The 16761-nt window shown below is 46.8% G+C and overlaps 1 protein-coding gene across 1 annotated transcript; it reads right to left on the bottom strand.

Annotated features, from left to right (window-relative positions):
• Window positions 1-1285: 1285 nt before the first annotated feature.
• LOC131215187 (polyamine-transporting ATPase 13A3) lies at window positions 1286-15246 on the bottom strand. Its single transcript, XM_058209574.1, has 2 exons — window positions 14537-15246; window positions 1286-7398 (listed from the first exon to the last, which is right to left on the bottom strand). The coding sequence occupies exons 1-2, from the start codon at window positions 15244-15246 to the stop codon at window positions 3894-3896; spliced, it is 4215 nt and encodes a 1404-aa protein (XP_058065557.1). The 3' UTR covers window positions 1286-3893.
• Window positions 15247-16761: the final 1515 nt, after the last annotated feature.

The following is a 16761-nucleotide window of genomic DNA, read 5'->3' as shown; positions in this document are numbered from 1 at the left end:
AACTAATCAGATAAAACGAGAGAGACAGGAATGCACATTGCAATCAATGTTGATTTGATTTACTCCGCCCTGATTTGAGGTTGGCGTTGCAAGGTTGATCGTCTCCTCCCGACAATTACGGACGAGATGCTGACGGTCAAATGTTTTCGCGGACAAAAAGGTTTCACTCCCGAAAACCGAGCCTTGCAAGGTAAAATCTATCCTCCGCCGAAGGCTCATCAATAAATTATGTTTTTCTGCTTCGTTCCTTAGCGCTCGTACGCACCCATTTACGCACACACCTGTGCTGCGCTGTCACAACTTTGCTCGTAGCAAAAAAAAAAGCCGACGTCACCGTGAGGCACGGCGAGACCGGAATTTTGTGGCGTTCACCACCGCGACGAGCCACCAAACACTCACCGTTAATGCTCTGGCTGTTTCGCTCTCCGCCTTTCTCTTGTCACGTCGCTTCTTCCTGGATTCTCACCACCGCAAGCGCCAACTCACTCGTGCTTCTTCTTCTTCACGGCAACTTCTCGCAGCAACCACTCTCTTACTCACTGGGGTCTTGCTCGCATCGCACGGTCACTTCTCACCTTTCACCGTTCAAAGGAAATCACCTTTTCCTTCCTACGGTTTCTGCACACGAAATTTCACCCCCTCGCGCACCGCGTTGGTCAGGAACTTCAGCAATTTCGTGCTGCGTGCAGCTTGCACTATCGTTTGCACACAGTTTTCACCACACCCGAGCGGCTAGGTTGGGTTAAATTGACGAAACATTCACGAAACATTCACGGCAACCAGCTCAGCTTCGAACGGAGTCGCCATTTGTTTTCGTCGAGAGAGCGATTGAGCTTCTCTCCGCTGTGCACAGTGCTGGTAAAAATAATAGGAGAATGTGGACAAATCTGGCCTTGTTTTCAACAAAATTCCGCAGCTAACCAAGGCCAATTAAAAAAAAGAACGATATTTTACTATCTGTATGCTTTGAAATCTCGCTTTTGTAAGTTTGTTTTGATTTTGATTTTGCTCCTGTTTTGAAGTGATGAATCTTTGGTATGATTCAGAATTCATCCGTCCGTCCGAATGAATGTGTCAATATGAATGAATTAAGCTTTATTCCTTTTCGAAAATCTCCACAAACATGGCGAACTTCCCTTTTCGGAACAATTCGAAAATAGTTCCGTTAGTTTCGCTGAAAAATATTGGGACATCTGACGCAAAAAAGATCATGGCACGGAGTTGCACCGTTGCATCGTAGAATCGATTTATTTTGTTAAATTTAATCTGACTATATAATGCCACATATATACATCCACACAAAACCCTTATCCTTATCATGACCTTATCCTCTACATGTTATACATGATCGGTAGCAACACTAAGCGCAACGCTCGAAACGATCCAACCAACTAGTAGCAAAACTTTTGTCAAACAAAATGCGTATCTGTTGGGTGCAATCCGTTCGTTGATTTTGAATCAATCTGTGCTGTTCCTCTACAGGGAAGTTTAACGTTAATTTAAGTTAATTTACTAATCACCTAATAGCAATTAAAACTTGAGGCTAGAGTGGTAAGTTTTGGCGAAACAATATTCGTTTATAACCAACATATATTGTACAATATGTGAGGCTCTCTCTACGGCATAACGGCTACAACTAGTGACACTCGTTATCTTGCAAATACTAATACCGCAGATTTCCGCTTGATTCACTTACAATAACTAACGCGGTTCGTAAAAAAAGAGAAGTTGTAAAATCATTCACCTGTTCACATGTGTCGTGGGTTTTAAATAAAGCTCTAAGAATACCTAAAACGGAAGGCGACCAGTAGTACACAGATAAAGCACTCATAAATCATAAATAGTCCTAATATTCTCATCAAACGTATGCATGGGAGACCGATGTTCCCAGCGGTAGTAGATCATTTGCAAAATAGAAACAGCCTGACGGTATTTCTCAACTGCTACCAACCAACGCCGACGATAAAATCCACCGTATCAACTCTTATCTCCATCCTTCCGTATAAACCTAATGGTACGTCTAATAACTGACCTTCTTTCCTTCTTTCGCACTTCTACTAGTAAACTGTCGCTATCGTTTCTGCGTACCCTTCTTCATTTGGTATCGAGTGAAGATTGAAAACTATTTTATAGACCCGGGACCGAAGTTCCCTGAGAACGAACTGGAGAAGAAAAAGTAGAACGATGAAGATTGTGCTGAGAGAGTACTTTTTCTAAGCTATTGGTACGTGGTAAGCGAGAAAAGACAACGAGTTTCATAACTGGCAACCAATTTATAGTTTATATCATTTGCTTCGTCGATCAGTTTGCATTTTGTTTGTGGATCCTTGATTTTGCTTTCCTGTGGGAATTATTATCTGTGGTTGAGACTGAACCATTATTTGAAGATTAGGTTTCCTTCGGTGTTGTTTTAGGGAGACGGGGAGAAAGAATGAGGATTTCGAATATTTTAGATGTAAAATATTTCCCGAATATGACTCTGTTCACGTCTGGTGAACAATTCCCGGAAGCCCTGAGAGAAGGATACATAGGCTTGCTCATGGGGCCTTATCGATTCCACTCAACTTTAAATACAGAATATGTTGATCTTCTCGGAGCACGAGTTGCTAAAGTATTCGCGCCTCCGATCAATCTTGTAGCTCAGAGTTCTGTGGTGTCTTTCTTAAAGAATCATCCAACTTGGGAACAGAATAAAAACTATTCAAGACTTGTCTCAGCATTTGATATGTTAATGGTTCGGAACATGGATCATGAATATGCAAGACTCAGAATTTGTTCAATTACCACACGATTCAAGGATTGTTCAGTACTCATAGCATACCAGTATTTTCTATCCGTTCTGGGATTTAAGAAAAACGACATTCTCGCTTGGGTCTGGAATAGACCGACTGCAGAAGACTTCAGACGGATATTTAAGAAGGATCAGGAATAGGATCAGTTACATAGTTATTCCCCCTATATGTCAAGCATGAAATTGGTTATGAAGAGCCCTTACTCAGCAGCCGTTAATTCGTATCTTCATTACTTCATCCATATAACTTGCTCTTTTCTAAACGAGGAGAGATCAAAGAACTCTAGATGTCTAGAAGGAGGGAATATGGTGGAACCTCTAATCAATGCAATTATTCTAGCATTTGCAAGATTTTGAACCATTTTTCAACTAAACAATGCTGTCCAAAGACCTGTATGTTTAAAGCAATCCGCACGAATCATAAAACTGTATCTTTTTGGCCCTATCTATTAGGGTTCAGGGTGATACATTGTGGATACACACAAAACACGGTTTCTATTTACACGAGAGAACCTAAGAAAAAGAAAAACGGAAATAACATAATTACTATGGCCGTTTCCTGCTCATCACACACACAGGTAATTTTTACCACAGCATTCCGTAACTGTTCGTAGTAGTGGAGAAGTTTGTCGATAGAGGCCCCGGGCAGGCTTGTGGAGGGCTCTTTTCTCTAGACCTCTTTTCATCATCCTTAAGTCCAGGGGAGCAGGAGCTCCGTTTAGGGAATAACCCCCGGGGTTGCAAAAATACGCAAATATCATTCTTTTTTTAACATTTTTGTCTATCTGTAAGGACGATGAGGTGTAGTCTTGATGAGCCGGTCACATTCGCATCATTATTGTCTGTCATAATAATGGTGACTAGAAGCCTTTTAGAACAATGTGCGCACCATTCCGTAACATAGGCACCTGCTGCGAATTTATGACGAAAGAAAAGAAACAAAAGATCCAAGCCGAACTAAACGGTCACGGCAGAAAGAATGCTACCGAAGCTTGGCCTCTCGGTTGTAGTAACCAGCTTCTTTCCAATGGCAAACGATGGTCGCCTGCACCGTCGGAAGCATCCACCAGGCCGCTACTACTCCCATCCACGTAAGGTGGCGTCAGTAATCGTACTTTTCGTTCGACCACCCGTACACCGTTTTCAGATCATTTGGGGACTGGATCTCTTGCTGGAACCGCTGCTGTATCGTTAAGTACTTGCGCCGGGATTTGGCGATGTTGTGCCAGCGGTAGCGCAACCGCTTGAAAGCAATTTCGTCTACGATCACCTTCTCGATGAACAGCGACAGCAGGAAGTTGACGAACCCGTACGCGACCAGGTACAGACGGAAGTGGAACTCTCCCTCCGGGGGCATCACTAGTTCGAACTGCTCCATCAACCAATGCGGTGGGTAGAGGGTCAGCATGATAGCGAGTCCCGTGTTGATGACGATACTGATGATGAAGCCATAGTTGGAGAAAAGGGACCTTCGGTAGGGTGCCCCTTTGGAGAAGACAACCGCAAGGATCAAGTACTGGTAGCAGGAAATCGAAAATATCGTGTAGTTTTCGTAACATCCGTGATCGTTCAGATCCCGATCGGTAGTGTAGTTGAACGGCTCGAACCAGGGTTGCGCATGTACGTGGTACCAGCCAGCCAGCTGGAAACCGATCGCTACCAGCATATGCAGGGCCAGCGACAGAAGGGGGGCGAGCGAGATTAACGAATTCGACGGTGTCTCCTTGACTAGGGGGCCCTCGTATGACGACGTTTTCCCAAAGAAAAACGCCACGATGGAGATGATGAACAGATCAATGTAGAGATACTCCCAGTCGGTCAGATTGGAATCGATCGAGTACAGGATAACGACGGATGCGAACTGCACCAGCGAATAGGCAGCCATGAATTTGAAAATGCCGAACGACGTAACGAGTGCCGCCCGGCCTTCCTTGATCACATTTGGTACGCAGGCAATGGTTGGATTTTTTGACGTAAACGGTGACGCTACGGATGATTCCGCTTCCGAAAGGGAAATGCCCGTATGGGCCGCCTTCAGTGCACCACAGTCGTTCGCACCGTCCCCGCACATTGCCACGTAGTAGCCGAGGCTTTGCAGGTGCGTAATGAGATGTTGCTTCTGATCCGGGGACATTCGCGCAAATACGGTACCGTATGTCGTGATAAGGGGCACCAAGTCCTGGAAATGTTCGTTGATGATGGCCCACGTTTTGCCAGTCAATGCAAAACGGAACGAACCACCGCCTGCCTTCGTCGGGCCGTCTCGTCCTTCGTCGAGCGCCCCGTTTGGTGAGACGCTGCAAATGTCCGGCTCGATCCTTATACGATGCACGTCCTTATCGAGGGTGCTCAGCTGCGTCGAGATGGTGCACGTATCGATCGAGCTGCTAATGCTGTTCGATTCCGTCATCAGCGCATAGTTACCACCGCCGTTCTTCAGCTTCTCTCCATCTCCTCCGCCTAGTACCCGATCGTTATCGTTTATTATATCGGAACGGGTTAGCTGTGCCTGGCCGGAGATGTCATACGATAGGAAGTACCGCTCAGGGTGCCCTTTGTCTGCGTGTGCCGTAACCGTCACCAAACTCTGGTCATCCAGTATCATTCCGCAATCGTGCGCGACACTTGCCGCCGTGAGCAGGTTGTCTCCCGTCACCATCACCGAACGAATCCGTGCCGTATTCAGACTTTCGATCACCTCCTCCGTGTCCGTCTTCAAGCGGTTCTCCAGAATGACGAAGCCAAGAAACTCCAGGTCACACTCGACCTTTTCGCGGGCGATCTTCTGCACCTTCGGGTAGTTTAGCTTCTTATCGAGCTGCTTGTACGCAATCGCAATGATCCGGTAGCCCTGCTGAGCGTAGAAGCCCAGTTTTGCCTGAAACTCTCCCGGAATGCTTTCAGCCTTGCACAACGAGCTGATCATTTCCGGTGAACCCTTGACGTACACGTTGAAGTGATTGTCCGACACCTTGCGCGTAATGACCGACATCCGTTGCAGGGCGCTCGTGAAGGAAAACTCCCGGACGATGCCAATGTCGTTCGAATTGTCGTACGCCACATCCAGCTCGAGGTTAAGATCATCCCGCGAGTCACCTCGCGGGGGTTTCACGATCGTCGGAAACAGCATGTCGTACTTCGTCTCATCCGAAACGTTCGCCTCCTCCAGTATCCAGCCCGTCGATTCGAAGATCTTCAAATCCAGCGGATCGCCGCGCATCTCGCCGTTCACGAAGGTGATCGAGTGGCACGTCACCATCCCGAACAGCAGGTGGTCGCTCATCGGTAGCCGTCCGATCTGCTTCAGCGGTATCTGGAAGTTGTTGGTCGCATCTTTTGGCAGCACGCCCCACATATCCAGCCCGTCCTCCGTCAGCGTGCCCGTCTTGTCGAAGCACACGCAATCGATGCTGCCGGAAACGTTGATCGCTCGCGGGGAAATGCAGTAGATGTTGCTGCGCTTGAGCCGCTTCTGGGCGTACATCCGCCCCACGGTCATCGCAGCCGGCAGTGCCGGCGGAACGGCGATCGTAATCAGATCGAGCGACTCCACGATAATTTTCACCACCCCGACACTGCGGCTAATTTTCGTATACAGCGTGTACACGAAGCCACAGAAAGCGACGATGCCCAGCACGGTGATAAACTTGTATGAATCCTTCTCGAACTTGTAGTCAACCGGTGGGGGGTAGAGAATCGACCGGATTAGGCCACCCTTCGCCGTAATATTACCCGTGTTCAGCACCTTCACCAGCACCTTTTCGCTGCCGATGTAGCGCGTCTGAATGACGCGAGTTCCACAAAAGAGCGTATGGCGGGCGTGCTCCTTCCGGTTGTAGATCAACTCACGCTTTAGCGGCAACGGAGTCTTCGTCACCGGCACACTTTCGCCCGTCAGCATCGACTCGTCTAGTATGCAGTTGCCGGATAATAGGACCGCATCGCAGTGCATCGTGCAGCCGGTGGCTGGTATCTCCAGAACGTCCCCTGGCACCAGGAATCGTGTCTCGATCGGTTCCGATTCCAGGCTGTCACGCACCACCATCGCCGTGTCGTTGCTCTTGACTGTCGAGTAGAGGGCACGCTGGTTTCGTTGCGTCTGTATGATCGACACGGTTATGCCGAAGGCACTCATCAATATGATTACGACCGCATAGTAGTAGTACTCGTAGCAGAACCACAGCACCACCGAGAAGATCTGAAACACGTAGAACGGGTTAAGCACCTCTAGGAAGAGAAGCGTCAGAACGCCCCGCAGCGGGATGAAGATCTCGTTGCTGCCGTAAACCAGCCGCCGGATGTTCTGCTCGTACACCGACAGACCCTTTGCGTGGTGAATCGCCGGGCTCGGCACCTCCACGTCCAGCCCGTGCAGCTTCACAAACTTCTTGCTCTCGTCGCACCAGATGTAGCGCAGTTTCTTGCAGCAAAAGTAGCGCATCGTGCTCGTGTGTTCGAACCGGCCACCACTTCGATGATACGCCACCTGGAACGGTGCGAGTGTGCGAAAGAAGTCGATCGGATCGGTGATCCCGTTTTGTGCCAATTCCTTCACGAGATTGCGTGCATTGGTCGATGAAGGCTTCTTTCCGCTGCTTGTAATGTCGCTAAAAGAGAGAACCGAAAAGAAATGAATAATAATTAAGTATTTTTTTCACAGCACAACGAAACTACAGAACCTTGAAGACACCGAAATAAGGCGAACATGATAAACGGGAAAGCTGAGCACACAGCGCGTGAAAAGACGCACTTCATTTTTTGGAACGAGTAAAGGAATCCTGAGCGATTCCCTAGCAGCAACACTGATGTTCCCGGAAACATTTTGCAAGGACGCGCCACGCAGAGCAAATAATCCTTCAATCAATGTTTGTGCCATTTTCTCTTTTTAATTGCTTTGCCACCGACTGTCCCTCGACAGAGATTCTGTGACGTAGGGCCACCACTATCAATCAGTGTTCGCTCGGCCATAGAGTCAACCGGTACCGGCAGATTCGGAGGAACGATTGCGTCTGCAAGGTCGCCACGCCAGCTAGCCAGCCAGCAGCAGTGGTCGATTTCGCAATGGAATGTCATCCAAGCGAATCGTTCGAACAAATAAACTCTAATTAAGATTGAACATGGAGCGCGGGCCCATCGTAGCTCTCGTCGTCGCCAGTCGGTGGTGATGTCGTCATCGCCACATCGTACACTCGCCATTCTTTCGATTACGTTTGGCGGTGTTTTGTACGACGCAAGGACTTATAGGAAAGATATTCGTTCGATATCGACCCACTTCTTGGGGTCCAAACTTCGGTCAGATCGAATGGCCTACCCTTCCGCCAGCGCACACAGAAACGACATATTGAACTAGGAATTGCCTTCGAAGCTCTGGGCACGTTTTTCGATCGTACGCCAGCGAGCAATCCTTTGGCGACAGCATCGCACCCATCTCAAAGTGAAAGGACCATTTATGCTAACCTTTTGTTTTTTTTGTGTGTTCGGGGGGATCATTGTAATTGTCTATTAAGAGGTATAATGTTCAACAATTTTCTCGTTCTCGACACACCTAACGAGAGCGACATACTCAATGATATGCTGTATGTTTTTGAAATTTGAAACATAAAAAAGCTTACATTACTCACAAACTAATTGTGCGACGCGGGTAAAAAATGGATAAATACTGAGTCTACAAACGGGTATAGATCCCTTAGCGTCGGTTAAAGGTTGCCAGTGAGCATTGTGGGGCGATCGGTAATCGGTATTCCAGGCACACACGGATAACCTGTAACGCCCAATTCAAGGAGACGGTGACAAGGACCCCACTCCGCATTCCTCAAAAAGTTGTGGATTATATGACGCAAACAACAAACAAAATGATGACAAAAATATTTGTGCTTCAGAATCAATATGTTGTTTCAGTTTCAGCGAAATATTCAACATTTTTGTCAGTAAACTAATATTCATCACGGCAGTACTAAGAAAGACGATTTGTATATTAGACTAGCAGAAGTGATTGGACTCGTGTAGAGGGACAATGGTGGGACCGTTGCTTCGACGGCGATGCGTTATTGGTCGGAAAAGCAAATCGGTAAACGAAGAGGCTCGATCGCGGCAGCGGAAGCAATCCCTGCGGCAGGGCAGGGATGCGGTGATTGTAATTGCCAAATAAGTAAAACCATTACATTACTGAAATGCTTCTAAATCCCATCATCGCTTAGGGCTCTGAAGGTAAAAACTGATCAGAGCTTTGGAGACTTCTAATGTCATATTGACAGTGGCCGGTCAATTAAACTTCCACTAGTGACGACACGACGCAGCTTATAGAAAAGTGGAGCGAGTTGTTAACGGCGTACAATTGATTCGATGCCAAATCAACACAAGAACCGGATAGAATCTCTAGCTTAGCTTAAAAGATGCTCATTATTAACAGTCCTGCAAAACTTCGCAGCCCATTATTACAAAATGATTAGATGAAATGGCAGCACCTGGTAAATTTGGGATAACATGATATTGATTAGGCAAGATGTTAACAGAAAACGAGATCTTCAAACGCAAAAATGAAATGAAATCAACGATGAATTAAAGAAAAAATTTGATTTAAGTTTAAAAATATCTGTTATATAAGTAAAAAAATATAGCTTGTTAAAAACGTACCTTTTGCCATTGATTTGAGGTGCTAACACGAAAAAAAGTTTAATACAACAGAAAGTCCCACCCCGCAATTGTTAGGAATCGATTGTGGTATTGTTGCCAGCTCAGAATGAACCACCAACCACATAGTTTGGGCAAACAAATACCAACGGGGTGCGCCGGCCCATTACGCGAATGTTTCGCCCATTACACAGCCACCATTCTATTGAATGCACCGTTTAACACCTCCACGGGTGGCTTCATATCCGAGGGCCGACAGTGCAACCATCGACCAAACATACTCTAACCGGCCCGCCAAGGGGCAGTTAATTACCATCGACGTGAGCATAGCTGAAATTATTTCGCGGCCACGTCAACCCTTAGACTGTGCCCTTAGTGTGGCACCTACACCCCCGAAGCTGTCCAACGGCCGTTGATATGGATGATTGGCACACGTGTGAACATCACTCAGAGACAGGCTCCAACCGGAGGATTGCGCACGTTTCGAATTTTGAATCGATCCGCGACGACGACAACAATGTGTGCGACCAAACAATTATGCTCGCCTCTGTAGTAACCTCGCGGATCGCGCTCAGAAGCAGTGGCACGTTCGTTGACTGACTAACTGTTGAAACACATGCCTAGGCCACCAACAGCAGCAGTGCCGGAGAGAAGCGTCTTTCAAACAACGAATCACGACTCAATGGCGATGATGATGTCGTGGCACACCGAGGTGGCTGTTTACTGGGGAGTGCGATTAGAAGCCGTTGATAAGCGATTGGTCGCAGGGTATGGATGTTGTTTTCCCTTTTTTAGAAGTACGATCACGTTTGGTGTAGTAATAGCGCCGTTTTACTGGTGAGTTTGTTGAGGCCGTTTGTTGTCGAGGATCAATATAATTTCACCGTAACAGTTGCATACAAAAGTGAAAAATGGTCGAAACAAAAAATTATTATAAATCATTTTTAATGTTGGTTCACTGGCAAGAAAAACCAGGTTTCTATGCCGATTTGGAATATTGTTTGTCCTTTACTGCGGTGCACAAGCCACATAGAGTTTTATAGAGACCAATACTTAACGCTACCAAACCCACTCTAAGTGTAGTTTTTCATCTTCAACCCTACAAATAGTCGCTTTGGTGTATGACTATTTTATTTAATCGTTTTGATACGACACCGATAGCGGCACATTATTTAATATAGCGCCTAGGCATACATAACGTGCCCTTGATTCAATACCTCGCATCGACATGCTTCGAGGGTACGACGAAAAGGTAAGGTCGATGTGCCGCGTACTTTGCAATAACCATCTCGTCCTTTAGACTCATTAGTGCGATTTAGGTCATTAAAAATGACGTGAGAAAGCAATGCCTAATCTAATTGGAAATGGAACTTCATAAATAGTATCCACCCATTAGCAGCCCTCCGTCGCGATAGAGGGATAAACATGATAAAAAAATTGGTCGGCTACCACCAGGAGGCTCAAATGCCACACATTGCCATCCTATCGTGTCCAGCGTCGTTTTACCTTTGTTGACTCGATGTTCACTCTGTGTTGGGTGGGTATCATCTGTGCCGCGGTATTGCATATTTCTATAATGATATGGCACGGGCATTGTTGAACGAAGAGATTGGCACCAAAGAAACCGGGACGTGGCAAAAGATAAGAGCAATAGATTTAAACGGAATGTTGTGCGACAGTTACAACCGCAGGATGCCAAAGCGATGATACAAGATCGCCCAAGAGCGTATGTTTCGTTCGTCTGTTTCTGCAGGTAACTGAATGCACATTATTCGTCCTTATTCAGCCCAGTTCATCAATACGGCACAACTCCAATCGGCAACCGTTTGTCGTTGAGAGAACCATATTTTTTCAGGAATGCTGTTTAACGAGCTTCATCATTACAATCTTATTACTATTGAAGGTGACGCATTCTACTGTTCAATGTTTGTTTGTGGGTGTAATGTATAAAGAAAAGCAGCTGAAAAGTTTTCTTTCCACAGGCTTCCACAGGCTTCCGCAAAAGAAATCTCGTCTGTTATCTGTTGTTATCTGTATGAGAAATTACCTTCAAATTAGCCCATACAATGGAAGAAAAAACAACATCTAAAATAAACAAAAGGAATGTAATATACACATACTAAAAAGAATATAATAAGAGAGCTTTTAAACGCTAATAATTGAAAGAAATAGGTTTATCACATTTTTCAAATTGAACAATTATAAGAGTATCTGTTTGAATGAACAACCAGACGGAATATTACAAAATAAAGACATGTTTTGCTTGTACTGTCAAAAACAACAGACGGTGATTATTTCTGTACACCTTTGCTGCTACATATACGTCTTCTTGCTCCACGCAAATCGTTGTTCGCTTGAACATATCGGCCAATGGCAACCAGTCGCGAAAACCGCGAAAACGTTAAAAGCATCATAAATGATCCTATCAAGTGTACAGGTACAGGAGGCACAATCTTATCGATTTCGGCATTAATACCGAAAACCTAGATTGGTCGCTGGCGGGCAACAGTGTGCATATGAAGGCACACATTTTAGAGCTAAAAAGATTGGGAAAAAGGTGCTCGTTATACACGGAAAAATACGGTAATTCAAACTTTTGGGCGACTTGATAAGAAACGATTGATTGATGAGACATTCCTAAGTGCGTATAATCGTTTTATCACTGCCCAGAATGACAGAACGAGAAGCAGAATTCGTGAAGGATATAGCAGCTCTCCTTCCTCAACTCCTTCCTCTACTATCAAAAGAAGATAAGAAGCGATAATTTTTAGACAACCCAATACATATGCCCAATAACTGGAGAGCACAAAACGGACACGTGTTAGGCAGCGATACGCAAAATCTATCGTTATCCGGACCCCAACGATAGACTGCCTAACTTAACTTGACAAACCGTTTGTGACGTGTTTGACGTTATTACCTTGTAAAGTGTGACTGCTGATCGCAATGTTAACTGATACACAATATTGCAATAGATAACCTATTGATCCTAAAAAAATGCAAGTGTTGCTTTCAAGCAATTCCGCACAAGGGCCCACATGGCCCTTACCTTGTTACTTTTAAAAACCGATCAAGGTATTAAGTTGAAATAATTACTTCCAACCTCAAACACGGTAATTTAAAAACCGCCAAGGACTTTACAGCACGTCATTAACCGGCCGGCAACTGAAAAGAGACAGAAATCCAGCTACATTTACCCAATACAACTTCCTGGCGCAATTTACTTCAGTGTTTTTTTCAAGAGTGTTTGCACAAGTTTGTTGGTAAATGTGCCAACTTGCGGCACAAACCACTGAAACCGTACCGTTTTTCCAATCAATAATCGAACAGCGTATCCGGCATTCCCCAAATGGAAACGGCCTCTGCATAACCGCGTCGTACACGTCGATCAATGATATCAACGTCTGAGGGTCCGGGGTTTGCCGAAAACAGGAGATTTTATAATACTTAATATCTTAGGTTTCACATCATTACAATTTAAAGTAAGGATTGTCGCAAGTGTCTTTCAATAGCTTGGTTTAGATACGGACTACCGCTGTCGTGTCGTGGGGTTCTGTCGCGACACAACAGTAGTTAGTTGAATACCTTGACTGGCGGATAATCACTGGCGTTTGGTGTTGTAGTGTTATAAGGGTCTTTAGTTTATACCATTTTAGTGTTGTAGTGTTATAAGGGTCTTTAGTTTATACCATCACATCCGCCATATATTTACGAAGCAGTAATGTATTCACTTTATTAACGTGTTCAATTTTCTTTAAATGTTAAACGCCCGACTCAAATTGTGTGTACTACAGAACGGGCCAATGATATAGACACGTTAAATGCATTTGCAAACACCCAAAACTCTGCCGCTCGTATTTTGGCCACATGCCGCCGCCCTGCTCCCCTGCGTGACTCGTCACTCGTCGTGCCCTTTTTTGGCATATCGCACAGCCACCTCGCTTCGGTATGGAAGACCTGTTAAATTCTGTGCGCGCGCGAACGGCCAAAACTCAACGCGCCGAACGGGACTGATTGGTTCACTGCTGGACGGGTCAGCAAAATTGCATTCATAGTCGGGCTGCTTTATGGTTGGTTCTGCGGATACCGTAAACATTAGTAACGTTCTTGTTGCAGCATTGTACAAAAAAAGAACTACCCGAAAGGACGACCGTAGTTCATAAGACCAGTTAAAAACAACGCATCCGCGAGCTATCTTAGTGGCACAACGGGGGAATGTCGTCTGGCAATTGACATCTCTGGGATGCTAGGAAATGGCGGAAGATGCAGAGCTCATGCAGGTAAGTGGTTGTTTACGCAAATGTTTTTGCTGTAGACTAAAACACGTGTTAACATCATCGAATGCGAACGGAAGCGTATTGTTCACTGCCTCCGATACGACCCCCTAGGACGGTGGGGTTTTTTTGAAGCAACCATCCGTTCTTTCACAAGCGTCTTAGTCACGCCCAATAGGATGTTCAACAATAAAGGTATCGCAGTCATGTTACTAAAATGCACTTCAAACACGTTATCGAACCGACAAAAAATTAACACTACGAGGCTTACAAGCGGCCTTTCCTGTGTCTCACTAAGGATCTACGATGTAACGAATTTTCGTAGCACGCTAGAAGATCGAGATTAGATCGTTTCAAGATCATTGCACTTTCATTGATTCCAGTTGCTACAAGTGCACACAACCGACCCTCACCTCGAGACAGAAAGCACCGTGTGATCGGAAAACTTCCCACGTAACTTCATCGTTTTGCCGCGCGAAAGAATCCTCTCCGTAAGTGAAGGGTGACGCACAAACAGCACAACACACACCTGTTGATCGACGATCATTACATAAATTTTCACCAGAAAGAGAAACGGCGCACACTCCAGTAAACTCGAACGCCGAAGGACGAAGTATTTACACTCGCACGAACCACTCAAAGGCACAACCCTGGACCGTGTGGAGCATTGTTTCCCTATCCTTGAGCGCATCGCTCGCGTGCTCTCGAGAAACGGTGCACCGGTGCACGGTTCATTGCAACATTACAATGTCGCGCTTGCTGAGCGGGTGGTTGATCATTATTATTCCCTTGCGGGACCACGGTACACCTTCGTTCTACCGAGCGCCTCTCTTTCACTCACCTAATGGCGTCTCCACTGAGCGTAATGATGTCCTTCACGTAGTACAGATCATGCTTCCGTTGGTAGGCTTCGTGAATCAGCACCTTCTCGGCGCGCTCCAGCGAACACTCGCGGTGCGTGGCCAACAGCAGCCAATGGCGCCGCCAGTGCATCACCAGCCGCAGGATGCCGAAAGTAAACACGATTGCGACGTAACACAGGAAGGTTTTGCGCCGGCAGCTCGCATATCCGGTGATGAACATCTGGTCCTCTTCGCCATCGTTCAAAATGTCGTGGACGGATGCCTGAAGGCGCGACTCGTGCAGCAGCTCGGCTAAAGTGGATACACCGTCAGGATGGTCTTGCTCTTGCTCCAGATCGTACCGGGGCGTGTAATGGTGGTGATGGTGGTTGTGGTTCGATTGTTTGGACTTACGCGCTGCCGTTTTGATCTGTACTGCCGGTGGCGACGGTGGTGCTGGTGGTAGTCCCGCGTCGCCGTTCACTTTCGTACCGTCGTTAGTGACCGAGAAAGCGGACGGATCAGTGGGGGCCGCGGAACTGACGGTCAAAACTGGTGCATGATCGGGCTCGTCAAACACCACCGATAAGGAGACGGTATCCCCGACCGTTGCGTTCGTGTTGAACAGCTGATCGGGACCTCCGTCTGTCGGTATAGGTGAAGGCGACGGCTGCCGATCTGCACCAGCGGTGGACCCTTCCAGTGGCATCGTTGCGTCCTGCGAGCCCACTTAAAGGGCCCCAATCTTTAGCAGCCAATCTCGGCCTCTAAGCAACGACGAGGATCCTTTGGCACAACCTTCCACAAACACCACAGCGAACCGATGCTGAATATGGAGCGCCACTGGGTTAACGCACAGTCGTCTCGTTTTTCTAGAGCCACGCGTGGCGTCAGGGAGGTTTCACCCGGGCACCGACTCGCCGCCGTGCGATCACGCTACTGACCAAGTCGTACTCGCGGCAAACGTTCGGACCGTCTTTGCCGGGCACGACTGCGTCGGCCGTAGCACGCGGCGATGAAACAACGCGGCCTACAGCAACAACGGAGCCGACAGCGAAGGCACTGGCACTGTGTTGGTGGCGCCGCTACCCGTTCGCAATGTCTTCCCTTTCCACGGGCCTACGGCTAATCGACTCGCGCCGCAGCTATTGGTGGAACCGGCGTCGATTACTCTCTTCGTTCTGTGCGACTCCGTGGGCTCCCTCCTTTCCCGAGTGCCACCTCGGCGGTTCGCTGCAATATATGTATCAGGTACTATTGCTTTTGGTGGCCGCGGCGGCTGCGGATGCGTTGCCCAATGATACTGATAAGCGGCCCACCAATGACCGCGGTTGAGGGCAGTGCGCGAAGTGGGCAACGACTGTCGAGCGTTCGGTTGCTCCGGCTGTTAGCACTTTAACAACGTTGTATCTATGCTATCTCATTATGAAGATGTCGCTCACCGGCACGGCAGTACAGATCAGCCACATTATTGTCCCGCGTTATGCGGCGTTCCGGAGGCGTTCACGTAAACAATCGGTGTGCTGAAGGGGGTACCAGAGCAAACGAGACGACGACTGGTGGCTGCTACGAAAATCGATAGCCTCTAGCCGAGCTGCTGCTGTCGACTGCTAATGGGTTTTCGCATCGATTGTCGCCTGATGAAAAATCTGTCGAGACAGGAAAACGAAACACATCAGAATGTGCATAAATGTAATCCACAGACCTGGAAGCCTTACACGTTGGACCTAATCAGAAATCGACGAGGGCGACTCTCGCCACAGCTGATGCGCAAGCATTCATTCATGATTCGACAAGGATGGGACATACGTCTGGGGCCTTGACTGGCTGATTATGCTATGTGCCGGACTTGCGATGATCATTTTACGGTTCTATGCTATACTTTGTTTGAAGAGTCGCCAAAAAAATACAAAAAATCGCGAAACACCTTTTTCAGTATATTAATTTTGAATATATTAATTTTGTCGTAAAAGGTGAACATGATTATGTTCTTTGTGCATTTTTCGTTACGCTATTTTGGGTGGGATCTTCGTTGAACACATCTCACGAAATCCGTTGAATCCAGGCATGTAAACTATACGTTGGAATGCAGCCAAATCAAACCCTTAAAATAATATCCGGCGAGGCATGTCCCATTCGATTATTATTGATGCATTTAAAACTGAAACTGGGTATGCCATACCTCGACAACTGATCGATGATGGTAAGTGATTAATCAAATTCA

This window comes from Anopheles bellator, chromosome 1 (genome assembly GCF_943735745.2).
Source record: "Anopheles bellator chromosome 1, idAnoBellAS_SP24_06.2, whole genome shotgun sequence".
NCBI classification, from domain to species: Eukaryota; Metazoa; Arthropoda; class Insecta; order Diptera; family Culicidae; genus Anopheles; species Anopheles bellator.
The sequence above is the reverse complement of the archived record's forward strand: the minus strand, read 5'-3'. Positions and strand labels throughout refer to the sequence as shown.